The 22,328-nt window shown below is 41.3% G+C and overlaps 1 protein-coding gene across 1 annotated transcript; it reads left to right on the top strand.

Moving 5' to 3' along the window:
- The first annotated feature begins 13,014 nt into the window (after positions 1 to 13,014).
- Positions 13,015 to 16,284, top strand: LOC128719953 (polycomb protein Scm). Its single transcript, XM_053813595.1, has 3 exons — positions 13,015 to 15,313; positions 15,397 to 16,046; positions 16,150 to 16,284. The coding sequence occupies exons 1-3, from the start codon at positions 13,015 to 13,017 to the stop codon at positions 16,282 to 16,284; spliced, it is 3,084 nt and encodes a 1,027-aa protein (XP_053669570.1).
- The last annotated feature ends 6,044 nt before the right edge of the window (positions 16,285 to 22,328 follow it).

Below are 22,328 nucleotides of genomic sequence, written 5' to 3'. Positions count from 1 at the left end.
CACGAGGCAAATTTATTGACTTTACCTTGATTCATACCCTTTCTCCATAGTAACCGGTAACTTTTGACAAGCGTTTTGAGCGTCTTCCAAACTTTTCTTCCCACATGCAAACACGCTCGGGTTTGCTTGTGCAAACATTTTCGCGAATCAATATCGCTGCTCACTTATCAGATCGAGGTTGTCAAAAGGAGTTGTCTGGCAACGAGGGTTCAGAATGGACCGAAGTGCTTGTAACATTTCGCGGATTGTATGCTGTCACCAAGAACCCACCTAATCCTTGCCTAAAACCTCTGAAAGTGAAAGCACTTACCGGATACGAGGGGGACCGGGTAGGTTTGTGAAGGTCTGTGACACACAATAAAGCAATACTGTTGCTGCTGCTCGTTTGGCGGTGGCGAGTTTTTGGAAGGGAATGGTAATACTACTTTGGCCACATAATTATGTATAATTCTTTGCCGACACACGACGACACGTCATCGTCACATGCTGAGCGTTGAGGCGCTAGCGATTGAATGGTTTTAGGCACAAAAGGGAGCACGTTTCAAACAAAAGTGTGTCACCATTATAGGTGCCACCCTTGTTGGAGCAAAGCTGCCACTAATAGGCCCCGAGCCATTCATTCGTTCGCGAATAGTAATTCCGCCAGTGGTTGTATAGGAATAATAACTCTCATTCAATGTTAGTGTGTTTTTAATGAATAAACGATTCATCGCGATTAATGTTAAGTTAAATAGTATTATTTATTGTCCCGCCTTTGATGTACGTCAATTAAAATCTACCGAGCAGCTTTTGAGCAGCACTTTATTCCCTTGTGCATTAGTTGAACAGCACAGTGAACCTTTAATAACACGTTTAATCAATATAATTCTCATAATGTTACGGCTAGGTAGAGAAGATACTTCTCAACAGCACTGCAGAAACTTTCAAATGAAATTGTTCATTTTGTTCATCTCATGAATGCAATTTTTGCCATGCATTTTCCGCTTTCCATTTCAGCGCATACATTATAGTGCTGGTTCTATAAACTCGTGGAGCCCCTCTGTTTAATTACTTAGCAGTCATAAAAGTTCACGGTCAACATTGTGAAGGTAAAACAGTTCCTTAAAGGTATGACATTTCATTGACACGACGGTGGGATGAGCTTTAAAAAGGATCATCGCTTTGAAGATTTTGCTTAAGGAATGAGCAACGTTTTTAAATTAGCAAAGTGTGTTTTTGATAGTTAAAAATATGGCGAGTCCATCCATCCATGTTCTTTTGTATTTATTTCATTTATTTATTTACTCCAATATGACGGCATTTGCTTTTGTATATTTTGTAATATTAAAACTCCTATAGTATCTAAAGAAAATACTGTAATTTTAATTCGATAAATAATATTTTCCCCCAGCCTCTATAGACCAACATAACGTATGCTACGTTTGGGTAAATAAAATACAATTTCATCAACCCGTGCACTAGTGAAAGTTTACAAAATATCACAATTCAATCAATTTGCCTTCCTGCTGCGAGACGCCAGACCGCTATGTGAATCTCATAGCACGCAGCAAAAGCACATCCGCTCAATAACCCCTTCAACTACGACCGTTTCAACCGAACCGAGTCCATAACAAGGTAAAACCAATGTTTAAAAATCAAACAGAGTAAAACAAACCCAACACCCGATGGCGTGTGAATCGCCAAGTGAGGTTGGTTCAAGCAAAAGGAATCGCGCTTATAACTGAAAGAAAAGTGTGTATGTATATATAAATAGCAAATTTACACAACCAAGCACCTAAAACACGCTGAAGTTGAAATGTTTTCCAGGAATTTTGCAGCAGGAAAGTCTTTTCCGTTTCATGCCCTTGCTGTGTAGATTTTGTACAAAACGAAATGCATTTTTTTAGTGCAAAAAATGAAAAAAAAGCATTACGATAGCGAAAACTAGCAAAAGAGTTCAACTGAATGAGTTTATTGGATCTTCAGGGCAAATCGTGTGCAACAGTTGGGCAGGGTAAATGTGTTTGTGTCGAGGCTGCTGGCTTCGCAACCATCTTCAATGGCTGTCATAGCCGAACGGACAGACAAAGCCCTCGTATCGGATCAGGTCTTTCAGAAAGTCAATGGTGGAAAAAAGACAACGTATCAAAGCGATACAAAGTGGTAAGGTTAATAAAGCTTAGTTGGGTGGGATTTTTCTCGGGTTAACTATGCTCTCGGCAACAGCAAAAATACACCGACTGCCGCACCTTCACATGGAACGACCGTTTCGGTCAATCTTGAGGCGGAAACGCACCTTCAAGGAATGTGTAGCGACTGGGTAGCGACTTGCCGTGAGTCGCACTTTATCATCCGGCTCAACCGGCCGCTGGTCAGATGAGCGTTTCGTCGTAATCTTGGGCTTAGCAAAGATGCTGAAAGTTGCTCAGCCCGTCAACCATGGGCCCCGGAAACGAGCCACACAGGAGATAAATAATAATAACAACTTCATCTGGTCGTTTCGGCACGGAGTGCCTCTTCTTGGTTACGGTGGACGACCCGCACCGTACGGTTTTGTACCAGTGGACTTCTTGACTTTCGGACCCCTGCACCGCCGTGCAGTTGTGGCGTGTGAAGGTGAACCGGAAAATTTGATTAATCTACTGCTCGCTTGCCAAGCGTCCGAGCGAACGTAGCATCTTGTGCTGCTGTGACTTACGCTGAAGTTCTATTTACATTCCCTCACCTGACTGCACTTCGCCAAGAAGGAAACTTGTATGGAAATTGCTTTAAAGAAGTGTCTGGTGTTTCTTTTGCGAAAAGTTTGGCGACCATTTTTAAGCGCACTTCATTGGACTTGTTCTGTCGTTTGTCGTCGTTTTGATCATCCATTTTATTCCAAGAAATCAACCAAGAGACAACTAGGTGCAAAAGTCTTGTTTGAAATCATTTGAAGGCAGAAGCCAAATCTGACCACAGCCGTAATTCAATTACACCTTCAGAAATGAAACAAAAACCACCTGCCCTGGTTACCCACAGAACCACAACCTGGCGGTTTTGCATGTTGGCTGATCACTTTCCTATCTTATCCATTTCGCGCTGAAACCAGCAGGCAATTTTCCGTCGGCTGAACGAGAAGCGAATTAAATGGCACAATCGGAGATGCTGATCTACTTTGTGCGATTACCTCCCGGGTAGAGGCAAAGGGACGAAAACAAAACAAAAAAAGACGAGCCGAAAGAGAACGAGCAAGAACGAAACAGATTGAAAATGGTGAAGAGGAAAGAAAGAAATTTGAATGCAATGGATGGAGGAAAAAGAAAACCGGATTCCGCAAGCTAATAGCATCCGCGTTTGCTAGCCACGGGTACCTCGTTTGCATTTGACAATATCGGATTAATTTTAAATTCGTTATGTTTCTCTAGCTTTCCAGGAATGGACACGTGGGTCCGACAATCCGGTAATGGTCACTTGTTGCTGCGATACTGTTTTCCACTGAAACATCATGTGAAAGAAGAAGGATATTTCGAGAGAATCGTGTTGATGCGCTGGTACGATCTTATGACAAAAGAAGTTTGAAAACATAAAACTAATACAAAAACTAATAAAGTTTGCTTTAATGGTGCTTCGCAAGCTTACAGAAATAATTAAACACAAGGCCAGTCGTGACTCGTAAACAATTCCATGTTCTTTAAAAAGAAGAATTTACGATGCAATTGAGCCTAAATGTATGCAATCATAAGACACTTCCAAATAGAACAGGTGTTTATGCGCCTTTTATTTTATTAATAAATATGTATGGGCAGTCGAAATTCTCTTTTGCAACTGTAGGTAAGATATTTTCTCTAAAAATATAATAAATATACACAGCATATCATCCTATTTTTGTCATTCAAAAAATTGTGGTACATTCATGGTGCACCAGGCGTCTCCACAGATTGCGTGCTGGTAAACAATCAGGCGCCTCCATTAAATTAACACAAACAATGGGGCATATCATAAGTTCAGCCTGTATCTGTCAGATAATACAGGTATCGGGCTGTATTATTCTGTACAGATTCGTAAAGGACATAGAATTTTCATAAAATCGATTAAAGTTTAGAAATGTATCATTAAATTCATTTAAATTTAAAATGTAAATCTTACAATTTAAGTAATACTTTTTCAGTTGTTTTCGTTAACACTTTTAGTTTACTTTTTAGCATACGGGAAACATGGCCTAACCTGGTTCAGACCAGCCAACAAAATGGTTTGTTTTGACATTTGTCGAGCAGCTGATCGAAGCGTTCATTAGGAAAACAATCTAATCCTTTTTTCCTAGGCTTACCTTGGCTTGCCTTTTGTATGGTGAACTGTAAGCGGATAAGCTAGGAAACGTCAAAAAGCATACAAAAAACCGGCTTAAAGTATGATTACGGCCAATGCTAGTAACACAAATAATACTAGTCACCGAAAAGGAAATTAAACTGGCATACCAATGTCATAGACTGTTGAACTTTTAAATTCTTGAATTATGTGCCCTTTGAGATGCAATTGCACATTCCAAACGTAAACTTTTTGCAAACAGTTGCAACCCCGGTATCTTGTCTGGGTAACAGGTGAAAATTTTCATTTCCCTATCATATTCTCAAGTCATACCGATAACTCAACGGAGTAAAGCGAAGTAATGATCCCCTTTTGTGTTTGTTCTTACGCTCTCTCGCTGTTTGGTAGCTGTGTCCTTGAGAAGTTAAACATTCCTGGAGCGGTTTTTTGTTCACAGTTCGAAAGGTTTTTTTCCAGTCATAATATCTAGTAACGTGAATTGGCATAAGCGTATCCTTCTCTAGAGATTACGAACTATCCAAAATATGAGAAAATGGAGAAGAATTCTACGCTCTACCTTAGGTCTCCGCCCCAGCTTAACCCATTTATTTTGCTTTTAAGGCTTTTTTTTTCTAGCAAGTGGCTTCACTTATAGCAGGGCTGTTTTTCCCTCCTATCTATTTGTTAGCGGCCGCTAAGCCGATAACTGTTTGTGTAGCGTACGATGGTGGCTCTTTTTATATTCCTTCTATGTTTTTTTAATGTTCATCACCTAGGAAAATTTACGAGCACTGGGATAATCTTTTAATGCGACACCTGTGGAATTAAGGCTTCTAAGGAATAGCTGCTTCGTCGGTGAAAGTGTGTTTGGAAAGCGTAGGAAAGTGCCCTGCAGCATTTAGATTCCCCTTTTTATGTATTTATTAGCTTGTAATAGATTTATGAACAATAAGTAATATCTCTTCGGTGTTTACAGTTTTATAAAGAAGCTTTTTGAAATTCGATATTGCAAATTTTCTTCGTAAATAATCATATTTTTCTGTAACATTTCCGGAAGGATATGAAAGTCTATTTTGTTAGCTTTTTTATATTCTCTTAAAAATTGACCAATATGGGAAGTATATATGTACAGTAATGGGATTAACTATAGAAAAATCTCAACTCTAAACATTTACATGTAAACAACCAATAATGAACTTTGCATTATATGTTCAAATATTTATCCTGTATCATCTATTCACCCTGAAAATGTGCAATTTATTGATTTACACATTCCTCAATCAATTAACGTTCATGCGCATCTTTGATTGATCTTAAAATATAAACTTCAAAACCCCTAAGGTCGTCCATTTTTGAGAGGCTAAGGACGATAATTTAATCGTCAATGAAAGGAAGTCCGGTGTTTCGGATTTTATTCAATCCATTGGCCGATTAGTGAGCCCTGGTAGATGTCTTCGATAAAAAATTCAATGACGTACCTATGCAAATTGTCCATACTTCTGGCGACCTTTTATCGGTTCATCGAAGCAACGATCCATTACCGAAATTTCCCATCCTGGGCCACATGTACACGGTCCCTTTTAAATCATCGCTTAACTCTTTAGCGCGTCTAACGGCCGCTAGCCACGTTAACGAACCGTTCTAGCGTAAGTGTGACGCCGAGCCGTACTGTAATGGGAGGAAAATTGAATCACCGTTGCAGCACACGGTGAAAATTGTTTACACCGTTGTCGCGGAGGCAGCATGCCTGTGATTAACACGGGTCCTCAGCAACCTGGAACTGGATGACCGGTTACAGGACGGGTTCAGTTTCATCAACCGAAGAAGTATTTGCTTCCGGCACCATTCGGAAGTATCGTTTCGGGTCGATGATTTCGGGTGTCGTCGATGAAATTGCCCGCGGGTTCGTTTCATTAAACTTTATGACTCGCGCCAACTATCTTCGCGTCACCGCCGGGCGCAATAGATTGTATTGGGACATTTTCTGAAAGAAAGACACTCTAGCTGGATGCTTCAAAGCCGTGAAGAAACTTTACCATTACAAGTTTCAGCAAAGGAAATTGTGTGCATAATGGGACAAATTTGTGTGTGTGTGTGTTTTTTTTTTTGCTTTTCTCGTGAAGATTTACTAAAGCGTCATGAAATCAATCAAAACCAGTTGATTTACGGTTCCAAAACCGGGAGCAAAATTTAAGCCCTCGGGGGAGAGCTGGGATATTGAAATCGATTTTCATAATCATCTCACGCTTTCTACGGAGAAGTTCACTTAAAAGTTTCACCTCATCGAGCCTAATACACAGCGACCGGCCAGTCAGTACGAAGGCTTTTACGTTTGAAAAATGGGTGCCACGAAAGGTGGGAAAAATGGTCTGCCGGTGGTCGGGAAGTTTTATACTTCAATCACTGGGTGAACCGAAGGGAGTTTATAAATAAATCTCGATTAGACTGACTCGGTATGCAACATGCGTACTAAATGGTCGTGGTGGTTTTAGCGCTGGTTCTGCTATGTTATACATGAGCCATAATCTACCTGAAGCCTCGTTGTTGTTTGTCACACATTATATGAATTGATGTCCTTTTTTTGGTTTTCGGATTTTAATGACTCGGTAATAAAAGTGTTATCATTTCGCATGCCTAATGTAAAATGTCTTACATTTTTGGCCGTTTTTACAGAACATAACAATATTCACTGTAGATTTAGTCAAGTGAATTATAACGATCGAAAATAAATTATCTATCCTGCATGTAATAGATTAAAGATTCGTAAGCACAACCATTTTTACGTGCAAGAAAATTAGTTGCTACACTTTAATAAAAAGCAAGAAACAAACACTTTGACCTTCATGTCTTAAAATATCTGCCGGACTTTATGTCGTTTGGTCGTTTAATGAATAATAGACTGTAAATGTTCTGCAGGTGTTCGAGGCGGTTTAAAATTAAGTCATATTTTCTTCTACTTTTCCAACTTAAATATCGAATAGAGTAAAGATTTCATTTTATAAGTTAGTCGAATAGTCAGCCTTTGTAACTAATAACCGGTTCGAAATCAACTAAAAATGCTGCTCTTTTACATATTTCGACTGTCTTTAATCGTTTCGCTGTCTTTGAATAAAGGAAATGCCTTTGAAAGATGCAAAGATTGAGTTAATCTTCTCGTGTTATTTAGTTTTATTTAAATCTGTATTTATTCGCTTGAAACAAAACAATTTCCAAACATGCATATGATATGTTCAACAATTCGCAGGATGGACATTAGAAGCAGATTAAAGCTAATGATGCTTTGTTATTGCTTGATGATTCAATGTACAATTTTAGAAATACAGTTATATAGAGTTTAGCATCTTTCGGTTCCGAATAAGTATCTCCTTGATGCTGATCACACGGTAATAGGTAGACAATGCAGCAAATCTATAGAACAACTCCATTGAAGAGATGTCAATGAAAAGCATTGTTTTACTGTGCTAGTTAGCTTCAACGAGCTTCAACCTTAGCTTCAACGATAACAAGATGCAAACGATCAGTAGAGGCAATATAAGGCAGAGATAAGTAATGTAAGTATTTGAGTAATAATCTATAAAAATCTGCAAATAAGTATAATATGCTTCTTCAATTTCCGAAGTTCAAGTACAAGAAGTACGTGTGCATACAAATTTCCAAGTTAATTATACTAATGAATGATTTTAAAACCACGTTTTCATCACTAATTACTATAGCATTAGCGAAATGGCGTGTTGGTTCTACTCAGTAAAAAAATCGCTTGAGCCTTGATTGTTGTGAAAATGTTCCACGTGTTTATCACCTATTGCCTCGCAAACACTGCAATGGAAACCTCGATTTGACATCGTGACACGCACCTGATGATGATATTTTTGGATCGTTTTGTGCAAATGGAAAGCAAAACGGTAACAGCAATTGCCGGTGTCGTAAATTAATTTAGCGCCAAATTTTCGCTCTAGGAGAAATTGGAGTTTCGTTTTTTTTTCTATGTGCCAACTGTTTCTCGCTTTACTTAGTGGAGTAACCTTCATATTTCCTCGTTTGCTTGCTTAGTGTTTGTGACCCGCAAGCCCGGTTGACCACACACTGTCAACATACGATCAATCGATACGGCTCGGTATTCACATTTTTGGACGTCTTGCTGCTGCCCTCCCTAACGATTGGCCCCACCATTTGGTTTGTGCACGTTCCAACCTTAAATAAACCGGTTGATAGAAGCGCCCCAGCTGAACCCTCGGCCATCCACAGCTACCTGGGCCGGTAGCTTAATACCGCCGCAAATCAAATTCCAAACGTACGCAACCTAGCTGACCCGCCGGGAAAATGCCACCGTGCCGTGACCTGGGCAGCAAGTGTACGTCAGTTTGCTAGCACGGGAATTATTTCTTCGTACCACCTTCACTTGGTAAACCACTGCGAAGGGTGGTTCTTCAAGGGGTAACATATTTCAGACACGAACCTCGTCCAAGATGCCACACATGCCGACGTGCCGGTATGTAAATCTTTCCCGCGTGCAGGACTGGAGTTGGAGTTGCAAGTTGGGAGATGCAGGAGAAAATAAAAAAAAACTATTCACACGCACGATAACTTCATTGGTTCTTAAGAGGTTGTTTTAGGGAAAGAGATCCAGAAATTTCCCAAAACAAATGATATTTTCTTCTAAGATTTACCACCACTAATGAAGGGATCCAATTTTTGCATGATTGTCGGTTTTCATTAAACCATAAATACAATTGTACTGGCCTTTCCCACCCATTTTCTTAAAATCTCGCCAGAAAATTTCTCCACAATTAACTTTTGTGTTGCTCTCTCTCTCTCTCCCTGTTCTGTATCCCTGCTCTATACACGTATACAGCTTTTTCCAATCCGCACTTAACATTCCACTAGCGGTCGAACTCCACTCTCCGTGGGCAATTTGAAGTGGTATTAATTTGTGGTGTACTTTGCTAAAATATCCCCGTTCCCCGTTCCTACCTGCCCGGCATGATGCTGGCTTATTGTTTTTGGTCAGCATTCCGATAAGGTGGAAAAGTAAAAAAAAAAAGATGAAAAGGGAACATGATTCAACCCAAACCATCGAACGCACCGAATTTTATGCCACACGATCGGAATGTTTTATTAGCCAGGCACCATAAGCGTTTTCTACGGGAAATATTTGCCCAAAAAGAATGTAAACATTCTCCACAATTGAGCTTTTTGGTAATTCGGTTCTTGCTTCCTTTTTTTTCTCGCTCGCTACCTATCGTTCTTTTAAGGTTTGAATTTATAAAATACGCCTGTGATAAAATTTTAAACGCAAACTTAAGTGTTTTAGAACTGAAAGGTATGTGTTTAAAAAAACAAATCGAGGTAAAGAATTTTGCATGAACCTCACGAAGAAATAGGTTAGTAGAACGTTTTTTCTACACTATACTCCATAAAAATATTCAATTTATAACACTGAGTTGAATTATGATAGAAAATTATTTGCAAGTGTTATGCTTACCGACGGAATGTATGCTGAATGTGCTTGTATAAATTCAATAAGAATTTAATACTTTATTCACAGTAATCATTTTTCATAGTTAAAATATATTTCGTTAGTGTTGACGTTCACTCTAAATGTTTGTTTTGCTAGTAGAATTTGTTCATGTACTTTAAGTGTAACACTATGAATTGAAAAAAAAATATTTAAGTGCTCGATCAATAGACTTTATTGCAGCACAGCCAATAGACTCCTGAGTTCTAAAGTGTCCTAGACTTATGTATTCACAACATTTACATAAATGTGTTGTCATATGCACTTAGTTAAGAGCAATAAAAAGGTTTATCTTTATTCCAATGTTGGCATTATTAACATTTTCTATTATTAGGTTTATATCAGGATTAGGACTGCGAAGATACATGAATATTTCTTAGAATAGAATAGGCAAATGTCTAATCATTACATATAAGAATAAAATAAAAAGTTTTAGTCACTTCCATGTTCAAAACTGGGGTATTTTAAAAAACAAAACAATAAATCTTAGCTAAATATGTTATTACTAGTCAAGATTTTAATAACGTTAATCTAATACAAAATGATGTTAATGAGTAGTTAGTTATATTTTTTTAATTTTTCAGCTGTGGATTAATATCAATCAATGGTCTTTTTCCTAAAATTATTTCTTTTCCATATACTGTTTGGGATCATGGTATTAATTTATGTTCATCACAACAAATAATCCTTTTTTCACATCAATACTTACTTCACCGGTTTAGTTGCTCTCAAACACTATAAACCTTCCAATATGTCCAAAGCGTTTCCTGGGTTATATGAAAACTTCTTCCACACTTATTATAAACTTCACTGAAAGATACTTTTCTCGTGCGTTTAGCCGTATTTTTGCACTACAAAAGTCAGAGAAACTGTTTTACACAACCGGGCGCTTGGAGATTCCCTCCGAAACAACTCCGAAACAATGCTGCAGCAGAGAACGCACGTGGTCTTCGAGGGATGGAATTTAAAGTATCGGACTTTACACCGTCGGAATGTTGCAAAAAGGAAGATTATGCGGAACAAACAGCACGGGAAAACAGGTGTGGATGCTTATGTACTAGTGGTTGCAGTACGTTGCATTAGTTTGTTTAACGATCGGAGTTTTTAAGCTACATTCACAAACAAAAAACCGGTTAATCAGGAAGCGAGTGAAGCATAGCACAAGTTGCACCGTTTAGCGCAACAAAAAATTTCCACAACTACGTAAATCCTTATTTGTTTTATTAATGCACGTTTCAGCCCGAATTTATAATCACTTTTCTGCAGGCCCTTGCAACGCGTAAGTTCTCACGTGGTCGTACATGAATTGCGTGCGGAAAGCTGACTTTTTGAAAATCACACCGTTAGAATTCGCCACCGAAGCGAGCGCACGAACGGTCGAGTGGCGAGTCTGGAACTCCCTCCAGGTTCAACAAGTGTTATTTCCACGACGTTCTTCCAGCAAATCGAGGACTTCCACATCGTGGATACCCTTTTTATAAACGTTTGGCCTCTGGCAGCGGGTTCCAACCCGCCAGCAGACTCGACGACTCGGGCCGATAAGGACGATGACGACAACGATGACGACGACGCCGACGATGGACACGACCGGAAACGGCAACACATACAACGACACCGTGGTGCGAATACACCTACGCGTTTCGGGTGCTTTCGGGTTGAAAGATACGGAAGCTTGCTACCAAACTGCCACGAATGTTCATCAAACACGCGGGAAGAATTTATTTAGCGAAAAGTGTTTCTATTCTACCCAAAAGAAATGCTAGTTCCGTCATTATCTATACTAAAAATGAGTTTAACACTTGCTTTCGTCGATAGATTTAGAAACATATTGGTAATTACGTTTAATGATTTGAAATATTTTTTTTTCGATCTAAACAGCAGTTACGATATTATTCTTTGATAAGCTTCGGGAAGCTGCTTGTTCAATTTGTAGTGTAAAAAACTGTATTGAAACCGATCAGTTTTTCAGGAATATTCCTTATTGAATGATCCCTATTGTTGAAATCATTTCTACATCGACAAATTAATAAACGGCACTTTCATTCATTAATTCAGCACTTTTCATCATCACAGGGTAGTTCATAAAAACAATTATATCTGTACATTGTTCGCTTCTTATTTCTCTTCTTTAATGACCATAATCCATTAAAAATGTTGCAACGATTTAGTTTTTAACTTTTAGCCTGCTTTTTGTCCAACAATAAATTCTTTGTATTATTTAGAACAACAAATATCAAATTGCGAACAGACATATCAATCTCACCATTAACTGCACATTTGAACTATACCTTATAAACCAATTGTTTTGCCATGCAGCTTCTCTTTCATTTCTTTGTGTATGGCTTTCTCGCTCTTGCTCTCGCAAAAGAGATGACAGCGTCTGTTTGGTATCATCGATCCGATGTAGTGATGGGCAAACTGGTGTACTTTTGGTGCCGAGAGTAATATTTATTAAATACGTTTCATTTTAAACTTTTTACAAACGACACCCTTTCTACATTTGAAAGTAGAATTTTGTTTGTCGAAGCTTTGCTACAAGTATAAAATTGGAAACCAACAAAATATTTTCTTCAGAACTACAGGTACAAAATGGCGCCCTACCGCACCCATCACTAGTTCAACAACAATAGCAACAGAAAAAAGCTTGCGTTTTCGGTCGTGTAAGTTACTGGAAACAAATTTTCGTGCGCAATATTGAAATAACAATTCAAACAATGGAACACTTGTGCCAGTGAATCGTGTTGAATGAATTTGCCGAAAGGTATCGTGCGAGAAACGTTAATTCTTCGTGGCAGAAAAACCGTCCTGATTCAGCGATAGAAGAGCGCGCGTCATCCCGGTCGCTTACACACGTAGGAGCGTAGTTTTTGCATTAGCGACGCGGAGAAGGGGTGCAGCTGTGGTGCGATAATCGCGCGGATATAATTCGCGATCGCAACCATTTTATGCACGATTGCAGCTTTCTCGTGAAGAGAGCCATTATTTAGGTCGCCTCCAGTGCGCCGGTTGGTGTATGTTTGTTTGGAAGACGAGAGGAAATATCCTGCGAATGGCACAATGAGCGCTGGTTGAACTCTGCGGGGCCTTTGAAAAGAAACTACCTGCTGTGGCAGTGCCGTGGTGAAGTAGTGTTCTGTGGTCCTGCCGAGCGTAAAGTGTTGCTTTTATCGATTACCAGCCTCGTTTCCCTGTCGAAAGGTGGTTGAGTTTGTGTACAGGTACGAGTTTACTGCACCATGTCTGGTGCTACCGAAACGTCCGACAAAACCTCTGCGGATAGGAAAGGTGCCGAATCCGCTTCTTCGAGCGGTAATAAATCTACGGCATCGAGCAGTACCAACAATGAGGCGGATGAGCGAAGCAAATCTTCTGCGGTCAGCTCTAGTTCATCCAAGTCGAATGAAACGTTCGATAGGAAAAAGGTTAACAGTGGTTCCGACGACGGTGGTATCAGCAGTGCTACTAGTACCAGAACCCTGAAACGGTTGTCGGACGGAAACAATGGAAATACTTCAGCTGCCTCCAGCACTAGTGGCGAAGGTTGCAAAACAGAAGATCGCAAGCAATCGGTGGGCAGTAGTAGCAATGGAATGAAAGGTGCCCAAAAATGTGGCATCTGTCTGGAGGAGAAGAATCCGTTGAACTATATCCTGCCGATGGATGGTAACACGCGAGCGTTCTGTTCGGAGTCGTGCATTACGGAGTTTCGAAAGAACGGTCAGCGGACGTGCGTACAGTGCGATAACGTTGTGCGGGCGAACGCTCCCAATCCCAATTTCTGTTCGACCTTCTGCTTGAAGAAGTATCAGAAAAAACGATCTCCCAGCCTAATGCATCCGGTCGATGATTTGAAAATGAACGGAAGCAACAATAATAACAACACAAATAGCCATAATCACAACAACAGCCCCAACGGTAACGGTAGCAATGGTCGCCGAAGTCAGGGTGGAGGCAATATATCACCGGGACGGTCAGGTGGTCAACCAACGACACGCATTAGCCCCGTTACTACAACGCAGGCCGGTGCTTTTCAGTACGAAAGCTTTCACGTGTTCGACTGGTCGGAGTATCTGCGAGAATCGGGCAGCGTGCCGGCACCGGCGGAATGTTTCAAACAGGCGCTAGGTCCACCGAAGAATGAGTTCAAAATCGGCATGAAGCTGGAAGCGCTCGATCCGCGCAATATCACCTCGACCTGCATCGCGACCGTTGTCGGTGTGCTCGGATCGCGGCTCCGTTTGCGGCTGGATGGAGGCGATAATAAGAACGATTTTTGGCGATTGGTCGACTCGAACGAAATCCATCCGATTGGGCACTGTGAAAAGTCGGGCGAGATGTTGAAGCCCCCGCTAGGATTCCGGTTGAACGCCAGCAGTTGGCCGACGTTCCTGTCAAAAACGTTAAACGGTGCCGTGATGGCACCGGAGTATATATTCGTACCGGAACCACCGACCCCGAAATGTAATCTGTTTCAGGTCGGTCAAAAGCTGGAAGCGGTGGACAAGAAGAATCCGCAGCTGATCTGTTGCGCTACCGTGAATGAGGTAAAGGAAGATCAGATCCACGTGACTTTCGATGGGTGGAGGGGTGCGTTCGATTACTGGTGCCGGTACGATTCGCGCGACATCTTTCCGGTTGGCTGGTGTGCGACAAGCTGCCATCCGATGCAACCACCCGGCCAGAAAAATAAGCTGGACGGAAGCGGCCATCGGTCTAAAACTGGCCGATCGTTTGCGATGGTGTCCGAGTCTTCGCCCGATACGATGCAACCTGCCACGCTAGTAACGGCCCATTTTCACAGCAGGTGTCGCGGTGGGCCACACATTAACAGCTCAAAGCTACCGTCGATGGTTACCGCACCGAACCACCAGACGCTGGCCAAGCTGTGTTTGCAGGAAGTGCTGGCGGCTTCGCACGATCACTCGCTACTATCGCCGCTGCTGTTCGGGCTCGATGGAGATGTGCATATCGTAACGGCGGCTGGTAAGAATTTTACCGTCAAAATACCGGCCTATATCAAACAGAAGGCAAACGCGGGCGTTTCAGAGTTCTTGGAGACGCTTTGTTCTGCGTGTCAGGCGTGTCCAAAGCTCATCACACTTGAGCCGGGTCCGGAACAGTGTGAAGACTGTTTGATCCATTCATCACCCTTGAAGCGTACGATCAAAACGGAACCACGGGCAACGGCGGCTGCCAGTCCACCACCGACGGCTGCATCCTCACCGAAAGCATCCGCCACGGGAAGAACCAGCGCCGGCGGGCATGAGCTGCGATCGTCGAAAGAATCCACGAAGGATAAGGAATCATATTTACGGAGTCCTTCGCCAAAACGTCGTGCTGTGACAAGTAGCAGTGAGCAGAAGGGAGCTGATCGGAACGCCCAGGAGGAACGGAAGGCTCCCACCAGCACATCGTCGCTGCCCGCCAAGAAGGAGCGCAATGAGCCAAGCTCATCGGTGACAACCGCAACAATGAACGCGAAACTAGCGTCTAAACCAGGCTCGGGCAATAGATCTGCTAAAGTGGACACGTCTGGTATGTTTTTTGATTGCAAAATAAGCAAAAGAAGAGGATTTACGTTTGGAATAATTTTGTTTTTGTTTTTTCGTCTATTTTAGGAGCTAATCAAACGCTTACATCTAGCTCATCCACCGTTACGACAGTGGCCACTTCGTCCACGACGAATCAACACAAATCGTCTACCGCTGCTACCCCGGTCAGTCAGCCTACCTCGCCGGTCACCGTGTCGACGACCAGTGGCAGTGGCAAACCTATAACCACAACCGGTACGATGGCGATTAAAATAGAAGTGCAATCAGGCAACGTAGCAGCTGTCGGGGCGGCCCAAGCAACTGCCGCCGTGGCAGCAACATCCGCCGTAACGATTCCCGCTGCCGTTGCTGCCGTACCGTACCATCCTGCACCGATAATCTCACCACTGATACCGGGAGCATGTACGCTGGGACCAGCAGTTGCAATGACTTCTGTGCCGGGTTCGCTAATACCCGTGGTGGCAGCAACATCATCGAATCCGTATCAAACGATGGCAAATGCAGTTGGACCACACGCTTGTGCTAATACAGGCGGTGTGGGTAATTATTTTAATGCCACACCCTCTGGCATGATGCCTTTAGTGCCATCCGTAAGTCCTGCAATGCCACAGATGCCCCGCGGACAGACGACCGACTGGACGATTGAGGATGTGATACAATTTATCGCTGTGCAAGATCCGTCACTCGCTATCCATGCGGACCTATTTCGGAAGCATGTAAGTGTTGCGGCCATAGCAAAGATTGTCCATTGCGCTTGGGAACATTACAGCTAAGAGCAATATACTATTAACTATTTATATGTTTTGGTGTTACTTCCAGGAAATTGACGGTAAAGCTCTGCTGCTCCTGAACAGCGATATGATGATGAAATATATGGGCTTGAAGCTGGGACCGGCACTAAAAATCATCAATCTCGTCAGTCGCGTTAAGGGTCGACGACACAACCTGTGCTAATTGTCATTCAATCAATTGCGCGAGGACACATTTTAGCAAGTACCTTGTTGTAGGTGAGAGAAATAACCTAAGAATGGCCATTGCTGACAGTTATTATTGGACCGGGAACCTTGTACCTTTCGTTTGTTTTTTAGCATCGTCTCCTAGATTTGCCTAGCCGTAGCGTTACACCTGTAGTAGGCATTCGTGTGTAAAGTCACCAAATTCTGTCTTGTATCTGTGTGTAAATTTTAATGTTTTTTTTTTGTTCCGTTTGTCCATCAACTGTGTTGTGTGCGAGCTGCGTATCTGAATTTGTGTTAGAACGAAAAAATCCAACATTTTGCGTCATTAGTAGAATGTAATTTGTAAAGGTTGTTTTAATTCTTAAAGTAATTTAATTTTGGATATAAATACGCTACTGCAATAACGTTTACGTGAGATTCATTTTAAGGTGCTGAGGTGAAAGAATGAGAAACCAACACAAGAGCGGCAAACCACTTTTTAAAACAAGTACGAAAAATAGGTATAAAATAGATATTTTCGGTCACTCGGATTCGGATAAATTGCGTTCCATTTGAAATTTGCTATGGTTCGATTCGCTGAACGCTGTAAATTTCGATTGAAGTAATAACTAAATTTCGAATCTTGTTTTGAAAGAATACATGATTAACATAATTTTTGTTATTTGCTCATTCTTGCATATGCAAGAAGTATACCCTTCTGCAGTTGTGACCGGAGGGAGCATTAGGAGAAATACATACGTAAATAAGCTTTGTATATATCGTTGAAGAAGCTATATCGATCCTTCAGATTTCATTTTTTGAGCTCTACTAAGAATGCCAACGAAAGAACGAATGTTTTTTTTTGTTGTAGTAGTTTTACGATTCAACCATGCTCGTATCCATGTTCTGTCCACGCGGTAGAATAAGTTAAATGTGCGTAATGAAAGATCGTTCAACTATATTATACCATAAGTTTCTCTGTTAGTTATCTGTAAAGATATTTTATTCATTCCCAAGGAAGGTATTTCTTTTGTAAATGGCTCAAATATTAATCCAAATTATGGAACATCACAGAACGATTATTGCAACAACTTAACTTATTATGTCAAGTACCTTACGTATCTCAATGATTTGAAAATGGTTTAAAACTATGTTTTTTCCACAGTCGAGCCAGAATGTTATGGCAAAATGGTACCCAAGACGCAATATACATATAAACAAGTACACAAACAAAGGTCAAGTGACGTAATACAAAACTAAGTAACGAAGTAAATGTAATAGAGCAAACAACACATAGCAAAACGAGTATCAAACACAAATCATACAGTATCCGCGTGTAACTCATGATAGCTACGGAGTATGTAATAACACATCAGCAGCAGCACGATCCATCCTGATCATGATCTATGGTCAACAGAATGCTAGTAATGCCCCAAACGACACACTGACTTTGCAATTGATCTTACAATTTAAACAACTTTGCTCCAATCCACACAACACAATAACTTACCGCACTGCATCCCATACAAAGAGTATGGTTGAGAATTTACAGTTTATACAATTATCACCTTATCTTTAATATTATGTTCATGCTCAATTCTCTGCTCGGTAGGATAGAGAACAATTAGTGTGCACGTGCGAGTAGGCTATCAAAATTGGGAATCAAAAACAAATACTAATGAATTGGAAAGGCAATGTAACACAGGCGCAGGGTGCAAAATGCTCCAAACGGGTTTTGTGAACTAAGATTCCAGCTACAGATGCGTTACGCACAGAACAAAGTAATGGTGTGTGAGTTCTTGGACACCCGTCAACGGAGCAGCTTGTGACGGTTTAGGATGAAATAAAAAGGAATGCCCATACCTGAATCGACAAAGGATGAAAAGCGAAGATTAAGATGGCGTGTAGAGTATGGTAAATTGGAAACATATTTAATAATTAGCTGAAAGGACTAGTGATCGAATATCAAACCTTCCTTAATGGACCTAAAGTAAACAAACCGTGAACGTAAACCCATTTCGAGAAATGTGTATAGAAAAATATTATTTTAATCATTCCCCATTTTCTCACGTTTGTTTTGTTTGGGAATTTTCTTGTGTTTCCCTGAATAAACAAATGCAAAATGCATTTCGTAATATGTGCTCTCGGGTCGGGTGTTATGTGATAGGGTCCTGGAGCGTATTTAATGAAGAGAGAAAGGTATGGAATAGAACCAAAACCATAAAGTCATAGGGAAACCTCAACAGAGACATCGTTAATAGCCATATTCGTATTTACTTTAAGTCTGTCGTTTAGTAAGGAAAAACAATATGTTAAGCAGGCTTAATGGGGCAGAAAAGGGCGATCACCATGGGTTCATGGTTATGTTAGGGATGCACGGGAGAGAAGTTTTGCACGCACCAAACTTTTAACACTTACTGTGCTAGTTTTTGAGCGTGTTTTGCACCGGAAGCTAGGTAGGATGGCAGTAAGGACACATCACTACCACGTGCCCACCATAAGGGTAAAACCTGGGGTGGGGTGAAACATGCGTTGCAAACATGGAAGAGTTAAGCAATCGATTGGTTTGAGGTTGGAGACAAATTTTAATTACTTGACAGTCGAACAAAACGCCTATCTTATTCTTATGTTTTCGAGTCATTGATCGGCTTTCATTTGTGTTTTCATTTTAATGTTTTTAAATGTTCTGCAGTACCTAAAAGCAGTAGTTTCTCCTGTTTTGATAGTGATGTTGACCTATGTCTGCCTGCAACTCAGTCAACTGTATATTGTGTTATGGTTAAATCTTCTCCCGTAACCAGCACTAGTGCGTATATTTCTTAAGGATCTTAGCGTAACAAAAACGAACACCTGTAAGCAAACACTTGTAATTTTGTGATATCAGTTCTCACCACAATAAAGAGCAACACATGTATAAACGCAATGGATAAACCGAACGGAGTAACCCTGTCGGTTGAGCAGTGTTTCTCTGGAATTTACTCGGCAATCATGTGCAGCATCATTTTCTTCTCCTGTTTGTGGATCTGTGTTTTCCTTTCTATTTGCTTTTTTTTCCTAAAAGTTGTTTGCACAGCATCAAAGCAGGCGAGACAAAACATGTGATTCAAAGAGAGCATACATTTATGTTTCCTCTTTACCGGTGCAGTTGAGCATCCACGTTTCCACACGGGTTTTGCCGACTGTATGGAAAACCGGTTTTCCCTCTCGCGGGCATACAGAGCGGAGAACATGCACCGTATAAAAAAACGCGGGAAAAAGAGAATGAGCACGACGGCATGCGGAGAGAAAGCAACGTATCTCGCCGCGTCCAAAGCGCGACCCATGTTGCGTTGTGATGCTTGGCGGGAGTCTCACCGTGTCGCAGTTCGTGGCCGTTGCTAGCTCGAACCGGACGAACCCGAAACCGTACCGCTCGCTGGTGGTGGTAGTGAACATCATCATCATCATTGGCACTATCAGCGCGCTGAGAAAACCCTCAACACCTACGACGGTACGCATACACGTTTGTGAGGTTCGAGACACGATCATCAACACCGTGCCGCACAAACTTAACGTGGGTGCGTAAAGATGGACCGTACGCCGTGGTTGTGTGCGTGGCGCTGCCAGTAGCACGTTGAGTTTGTCGGACCGTGTGTGTCGGATTGTACGGTAAGGTGCGCTCACACGCAAAGCAGCTTTCGATCGCACCTACGGAGAGCAAGTCGCGTCCGTCTGCACAGTTACCTGTGCGTGCGTGCGTCATACGGTTTGAAGTTTCTTCCGTCTATTCGCAATTTCATCAAAGTGTCAGCAGTGGTGTTAATGTTTTAAGACAAAACAGGCGAAACAAAAACCTCCACCTAAAGCATCACCTGACTGGAGTGCAGTGTGGTAAAGCGGCAGTGTGTATGTTGCGCTTGGGAGCTTTAGCCAAGTAAAGGGTGGCTCGAAATCTTCCTACCCCAAAACACGAACTGCGTGCTAAGCTTGTTTGCATGGAGATAATCAAGTTTGTGTAAGGTGGTTTCTGCTGGTTTTACCTACACCATTCAATCTCAAAAACACGGTGTGCAGTGCGAGAATGATGATCACCGAGGCAGCTCCATCGCAAGCAAAGTAAACAGTGTCGCCAGTGCATTTTCAGGGGGATCTTATTGCCTTTTTGGTAGCGGGTTGGTGATTCTATCCATCTTGGTTCGTGGCGTGACACCATTCGGAAGAACCGCACCCGTTCTCTTCGGATAGCAACGCGATACCTGTACGGGTGTCGATCGTTTGCCGATCTTGTCGCAGCAGCTCAAGCAGAAGCAAAACGAAAGATCGCACCGCTCGCTTGACGGAAACAGGAGAGAAACCCCCGTGACGACGTCGTGTTGTCTTACCAGCGTAAACAAACTTTATGAAAATGGTAAGTTTTCCATTAATGATTAATGTATGTTTGATTTGAATGGTAATGGTTTTTCGCCATTTGATGAGGGTTTTAGGTTTTTTTTTGTTGTTCGTCGACCGAACGTCATGTACACACGCATACGCGCACAAAACACCATTGCAATCCAGTGAGCATACTCAAATTTCTGCCAACATAAAGCAAATTTGCTAGCACACACCACCAGCTCGCTAATGAGGAGCATGTTTTTCGAAGCCCAAGTTAGGTGTTTTCTTCTGTCTGGTTAGTTCGCTTACACGGGCAGAGCCGTTTGTGTGTGTGTTTTTTTTGCGGTGGGCCGCTGGTGGGTCGTGGGCGAGCCGGTTCTTCTGTGCTGTGACCCGTACAAGAACCACTACCACCTGCATACGCGGACGTGAGCGCATTCACGGGAACGTTCCGACCAACGCCAGCAAAAAAAAGGGTAACCCCTGTGTGTGGTATGGTGCAGTTTTTGGGTAAACAGCATTTACAGCGTTGGCTTTCACGCACCGCAGCAACAGCACATCTGGTGGGCAGCTGGAAAGTCTTTTGATTTGCGTGTTTAGTGTGCTAAGCTTCGGTATTCCATGTCGTTTTGTTTTACGTTGTTTTACCGCTGGATGAAATCAACATTCGCATGATCTCATGGATGTGATGTGAAGTTGTACTTTATTTTGCAAGCATATCTAAACACCTGATGTTGATGATGGCTGTTTTAAGCTGTTTTTATACATAAGAGTTTAAATTGTACATCAAGAAGCCTTTGGAAGGTTATTTAAAAATCACAAGTAGCTTACAATTTTTAAAATAATGCTGTAAAAGCAGTGTTGTCAAACTCGTTTTGATTCACAGGTGTAGAAACCTGGATGAATAGTTTGAATGGAAAAAAATGCATCTCACCGTTCGATTTTTCTGATAAAGTATTGCTTAATATTGTTCGCAAAAATTCGTTTTTCATGTTTTATTAAAATAACATGTAGAAATCTATCAATAAATATCAAAGATTTCAAACATTTGAAATCCCTTGTACGTTTTAAAATGCATCCAGTGACTATGAATTTTTCTGAGTTTGGAATTTTAGCTCAGACATATTTGAAGCGGCAATATTCTACGGATTGTCTATAGTTTGTTGTCTATAGTTTTCTATAGTCGCCCTAAGAATGAGTTTTAAATATGGCTCCTTAAGACCAAGACCAATATCTTTAATGAGTAAAGCTAGCGGTTACGCAGATGTTCTCAATTTTATTCCGTCCCTTAAAATGGTTGTTCATTCGCTTTTAATTTTCTCCGCGCATTCAAAATGTATTAAAATTGATGATTATTTTAGACGGATGATTTGATGATTTTTTTTAGCGAAAACATTTTATTCAACTAAAATATCAACTATCATAACTAAAATCTCTCCAGTTGTTTGGAGATCAAGCTGCAACATATATCATCAATCAGTTTAATTTTTAATTCATCTGTTCCAATTCATACTATAATTCTTAAAATGAAAAAAAAGCCGGCTGGTGGCATCTAGAACTACTATTATCCATCAACCCATCGGTTACCGCAACGTTTCGGACAAGGCTGATGAACCGTGCGATAGCGTTAACCGGTAAGAGAAAAACGAAACCATAAAACAAAAAAAAAAGCACCATTCCTTGGCTGCATCTCATGAAAGGTTGCGG

The sequence above is a fragment of the Anopheles marshallii genome, chromosome 2 (genome assembly GCF_943734725.1).
Source record: "Anopheles marshallii chromosome 2, idAnoMarsDA_429_01, whole genome shotgun sequence".
Classification (NCBI taxonomy): Eukaryota; Metazoa; Arthropoda; class Insecta; order Diptera; family Culicidae; genus Anopheles; species Anopheles marshallii.
This window is presented reverse-complemented; position numbering and strand designations above follow the sequence as displayed.

Coding starts and splice junctions, on each gene's coding strand:
- LOC128719953 (XM_053813595.1), top strand. CDS start 13,015: ATGTCTGGTGCTACCGAAACGTCCGACAAAACCTCTGCGGATAGGAAA. Junction 15,314..15,396: donor TGCTAAAGTGGACACGTCTG/GTATGTTTTTTG, acceptor CGTCTATTTTAG/GAGCTAATCAAACGCTTACA. Junction 16,047..16,149: donor CGGACCTATTTCGGAAGCAT/GTAAGTGTTGCG, acceptor TGTTACTTCCAG/GAAATTGACGGTAAAGCTCT.